The sequence below is a fragment of the Alexandromys fortis genome, unplaced genomic scaffold, assembly GCF_014885135.2.
Source record: "Alexandromys fortis isolate MF-2015 unplaced genomic scaffold, M_Fortis_MF-2015_v1.1 scaffold_5, whole genome shotgun sequence".
NCBI lineage: Eukaryota > Metazoa > Chordata > Mammalia > Rodentia > Cricetidae > Alexandromys > Alexandromys fortis.
The window spans coordinates 17,137,374-17,142,567 of record NW_026067924.1 but is presented as its reverse complement, the minus strand read 5'-3'; the positions used below and the strand labels follow the sequence as shown (position 1 = coordinate 17,142,567).

The 5,194-nt window shown below is 44.6% G+C and overlaps 1 protein-coding gene across 1 annotated transcript; it reads right to left on the bottom strand.

The window, feature by feature from the left end:
- Positions 1-4,866, bottom strand: Nkapl (NFKB activating protein like). Its single transcript, XM_050142604.1, has one exon. The coding sequence runs from the start codon at positions 4,847-4,849 to the stop codon at positions 3,665-3,667; it is 1,185 nt and encodes a 394-aa protein (XP_049998561.1). The 5' UTR covers positions 4,850-4,866; the 3' UTR covers positions 1-3,664.
- Positions 4,867-5,194: the final 328 nt, after the last annotated feature.

Sequence of the window (5,194 nt, the reverse complement as noted above, 5' to 3'; positions counted from 1 at the left end):
GTTAACTTTTTATTACTTAAGAGCTTTTATGATGAATAAGAAGACCAACATTCCCCAAATAAAACCACCAAACACTAGCGTGAACACTTTATATTACGAGGACTACAAAATAAGAAATACCGAAAAAGAAGCGTTGCTTTACTGTTGACAAGGGAAAATAAAATTAACAGTGAAAATCCACTTTCACTGACCAGAAAAACAAAGACAGAAAGCTTGTTGAAAAAGTACAATACTGGTGGTGACGTTGGCCTGTCAATCTTCCTAGAAAGCATCATTATAGTATCTACTAAAATTTGAAAGCATGAAGATTAAATGTGACATTTAGTTTTTTACTAATAACTGTCTCAGAAAGTCCAATTTCTTAGACTTCTAGCCTTATATTTTTTATAGTGTGATGCAATTTGTAATTAAACATTTTCAAGTTTGATCCCTGTTGATCATAAATTCTAAGGTGTTAGTGGCTAAGGCTAACTTACAGACTTCTCTACAGTACTTACAACACAAGAAGCACGATTTTCCTCTTTACACAAGAAATATTTGTGCAGAGAAAATACCTTTCAATGCTGGTGCTCACAGCCGATGCAAAGGAGTGACCATAACCCACGTCAGAAAGCCTCCCCAGTCGTGCCCTTGCCTGGGTGCCCAGCCTGCTGTCTTTTCACCAGTGCGCTCCTCAGACCCATGCCATGGACCAACCTGTCTTGTTGGGTTGAGTTCATTTCTGTTGACTTTAGGCCAGAAGAGCTCCACGTGTCCGGAAACACATTCGACGGAAATTATAAAATCATTTCAAAATTAGATTTCTATGTATTGATACAAAACATAAGATGTACTGTTAAGGGGAAAGAAGTGGTCCCCCCTGTATATAGTGAGGCGTAGTTTCCATAGATGGAACGTGTAGAGGTACAAGCACAGCTTTCACCAACTTCCTTCAACCTCCTTTGGGGTGACCTGAAACAAGTCACAGCACTGAATGAAGGTGTCCTTCCATTCCATACTGCCCTCCAGATTCTGGACCCCACTCCATGTTGCGACTCTGTAGGGCTTACTGACGTTTTGAGCCTTATAAAGGAAGCTTTGCCAGTGAGATGAGTTAGTTTGGGAAGGGCTACGCTATCGGGGTCAGTACATATCAATGTCCCTATGGACAACAAATGCCTGGTTGTAGATCATAAGCGCAGCTTACTCTGAGGTCTTCCTTAGAAACAAAAGATCTCGTCATATGCTTTGCACAGTCTTATCCCCTGTATCTCCACAAATGTTCTTTCTTCCTAGGTGGTCCTAATCTATTCTTCGGAAGACTTCAGCACCCTGAACCTTAAGCCTTTCTATAGTTATTTATGGATAAACCCTGTGTCCTTTTCAATCAGGAGTTGGCCAATAAAATCAAGCTTTTCTTTGTAAACTACCAGAACTTGTTATGAACACACACATTTTAAAATTCAAAACTGCAGCAGGCATTTGTTGATTGTCTATCTTCCCTGCCCAACATGGTATTTTCAGATAACCACATCCTCCTTATGTGGCTTCCCTATTAATCATACATGTGGTGCCCCAGAGTAAGCTATTCTGTTCATCAGGCAACACCACTCATTCCAAGCAGATATGTAAACTATGCCAATCAACTAACAAATCTTGTTAATAATACCACGTCAGAAATATTCTTTCCTGGAAGTGACCTTGGAAACCCTACAACTGTGGCCCTGTGGGGAGAAGAATGGACTACAGAGGCTATGGTGTGATCCCTGGGGGGCTGGTAGCTGAGGGCAGGTGCTCTTGAGAAACTATACACAGGGCCCACACTTTCCTCACTGTGATGAAGCAAATGGGGAAAAAGTTGTATTAAAACAGTCTGAAAAGGTAATTTTGCAGAGCAATTTTTGGGAGGTGTTTACTATAGTCTACCTGAAGTTGGGACATGATTGAAAAGATGGATTTGGTGCTTTAGAAAATGTGAACGTTGCCAGTGAGCTCTTCTCTCCTCTATCACGAGAGGTAACTGTAGCTAATGAAGAACTTGCAGAAAACCACGAGCATCTCAGCAGATCTTGTTTAAAATGCTTCACAAAACCGGACTCTCTGAACATGGCAGACAATGAGGGCTGATGAAAAGCCAAGGACAATGGCACTGGGTTTTGATCCTACTGCATGAACTGGCTTTGTGGGAGCCTAGCCTGTTTGGATGCTCACCTTCCTGGACCTGGATGGAGGGGGGAGGACCTTGGACTTCCCACAGGGCAGGGAATCTGGACTTCTCTTCAGACTGGAGAGGGAGGGGGAATGGAGTGGGGGGAGGGGGAGAGGAGTGGGAAGGAGGGGGAGAGGAGTGGGAGGAGGGGGAGGGAAATGGGAGGTGGGGAGGAGGCAGAAATTTTTTCAATAAAAAAATAAAAATAAAAAAATGCTTCACATAAAGATAATTCTAAATACTTCACTGGAAGGACTCAGTGAAGAAACATGAAAAATACACAAAAATCTGGAAATAAATATGACATCGTAAACAAACTACTGTGAAACAACTTACTCAATAAGACTGTCTTAAATTAATAGTGGATAAAACTTTCAGTAATGTAGTAATATACAGGGAGAAGAAACTACTCTCAAGTACTGCTTCTGGGAGAAAATACCCCAGCTTCTTAATGACTGCAGGTAAACACAATATATATAAAGTAGATCTATATGTCTACTTTCAGACTAAACTAGGCTCTGATGTTCAAAATTTATGAACTCATCTTTCTATAAAAGTTCTATCATATCAATAATTTAAGCAAGAGTACATATTAACAAATTACCAGAATATTGTTATCATTAGCCTTAAATACCACTGTAATTTGGTTATATGCATCCCATTTTGGCCAAACCCATGCTCTTCCCATTGGCAATAAGAGGGATCAGAGGGAAACTGGCACAGGGTCAGAGAAAGAGCAAGACTCTCCTAATTTTACAACGCACAACAGCTGATGGTGTTACTTTCTTATTATGAAGAAACAGCATTGAATTAAAGTAAGAAAACACCCAACCACTTCAAAAGGAAATATTCTTTCAACAGATTTGGCAGTTCTTTCTATAAGGGAAACCACTCTAAGAAAACGAGTCATGGAAAAAGAGAAAAAAGCCCAAATTCTATTAACATTTTGCTGGAAACATAGTTTCCTAGGCTTTTCTGTTACAAAACTCAGTTTCTTTTACCAAGTGTGGTAACTACAGCCAACAGAACACAGTCCACTGAATCCAGATAGGTCCAAATGGTTATTTTCTCGGGTACAGCTCTCAAGTTCTTTTTGTCTTTCTGGGGCAAATGACTCCAAAAGGTAAACTCCTCCTGGTAGGGGAGGGGAGAGGATCACAGTAACAGATGGGGTGGGGCACTCTTCCGTTTAGTAGTACTAACTTTTGTTCCGCAAAATACCTTGCATATGCACAAAAGAACAAAAGAATATGGAAGACAATTTCCTTTTGGAGAGGGGTTGGGACTGGAGTGTCATTCACCTTTTTACTCATTCCGTGAAATGTTTGTAAAACTTTCTAGTGAAGTCTCAAAAAGTGTTTCCCTAGGGTACTTAGTGAGCGCAGTATCACTGGGGAACCGTGGAACCATTTACTATTATTTTCGCCATACAAAACCTTTGTTGTTTAAAAGTCCCGCAGAGCAACAAACAAGTTCTCACTTGTCATCCTTCCCTTTCGTCTTTCTGTACACCATTTCTCGAAAACTGGCTAGGATCTTATTCTCTCTCTTCCGCCTCTCTTCCTGGTTAAAGGACGCAAGGGCTCTTTTCTCATCAGCACTGTAAATCTGGTTCTCTTTCCGCAGCCTTACAGCCTCCATCCGGCGATGTCGGCTACCACTCATGACGTAACCTGAACCCTCAAAGGAGGCGATCTCTTCACTCGTCAACCCAATTTCACCCCTTCGTGGGATACGCTTTCCAGCTTTCACATATTCAGCCATGGCTGCGCCTTCACCTGGAAGCAGAGCGTGGCCATAATTCAAAGGTCTCTCATCCTGAGAGGTATGTATTACCGGTGCTTTGGGGCCTATTAAATCCAGGGCATCTGCACTCACTGACTGTTCCATCCATGCCTCTTCTGGCAATTCCCTTTCTAAAGCTTCGCTGCGTACCTCGCTGGATTCTTTTCTAGTCCTCCTCCTCTTCTTGAGTTGTTTGGCCCGGTGTTTCTTTTTCTTCTCTTTCTTCCTGGCTTTAACTTTCCTTTTATCGCCCCCGGAGCTAGACTGAACGTCAGAGTCTGAATTGCTGTCACCGTCACAATACTTTCTACGTTTCCGTTTGGAGGACTTTTTCTTCCTTTTCCTCTTTGTTGAATGACCGGTCTTCGTGCTTTTTTCTTCACTGGCGACGTCTGAACTGCTGCTCTTCGGATTCTTCACCTCCTCTTCAGCTGGTGTGTGTTCATCCGAATCTGGCTCAGGAAACTTGGGCGACAGTCCCCACACCTCGGGCGCGCCCAGCTCGCCTATCCTCTCTCTTTCCTTCAGCCTCCTTTGCCGATAGCTCTCCTCCTTTCCCTTCTCCTGGTCCTCGGCCCACAAACGCTCTCCCGCATAATGGTGGTAGCGGTAGCCGCCAGAGACGGAAGAGGAGGACCAAGAGGTGGCAAACGTGCGGATCCCTGGCGGTGGCGGCCGCTCCCCAGACCTGGGGCCCGGCCTCTCTGGACCCCGCGGAGGGCCAAGCCCCTCGGACCCGCTGAGCTGAAGACCGAAACCGCCTCCCCGAGGGGATCGTCGAGTCTGTAACACCGACGGTGGGCTGTCCGAGGCACGCCGTCGTTTCTCAGAGCCCAGAGTGTCCTCATTAGGGCGGGATCGGGACACGGGCGACATAGGCGAGGGCGGTTACTACAGAAGCCGCATCATGGAGAGCACGTGACTGCCGCACAGGCCGGCGCGCTAGGAACTGCGCACGCGCACTAGGGATGGCACGCAGGCGCACTAGGCTCAATTCTGCAGCGCGATCCAGGGAACGGTTAGTACATTCCTGGTGCCTGCCTCCGATTGAAGGGAAAGCGGCCAGGGGTCTGCGCAATAGCCCCTCATCAGCCTCAAGGAAATAGACACTCACTCGTACCACATTTCACGATTTACATTCCCTACATTGAGCTCCTCGGGATAACAAATGGAATTATCAGTAATAGTCTTTCTACTGTATGTGTCTATGCATGTATGTAC

Excerpts from the sequence above, each read along its gene's own strand:
- Nkapl (XM_050142604.1), bottom strand. The coding sequence starts at position 4,849 with ATGTCGCCCGTGTCCCGATCCCGCCCTAATGAGGACACTCTGGGCTCT.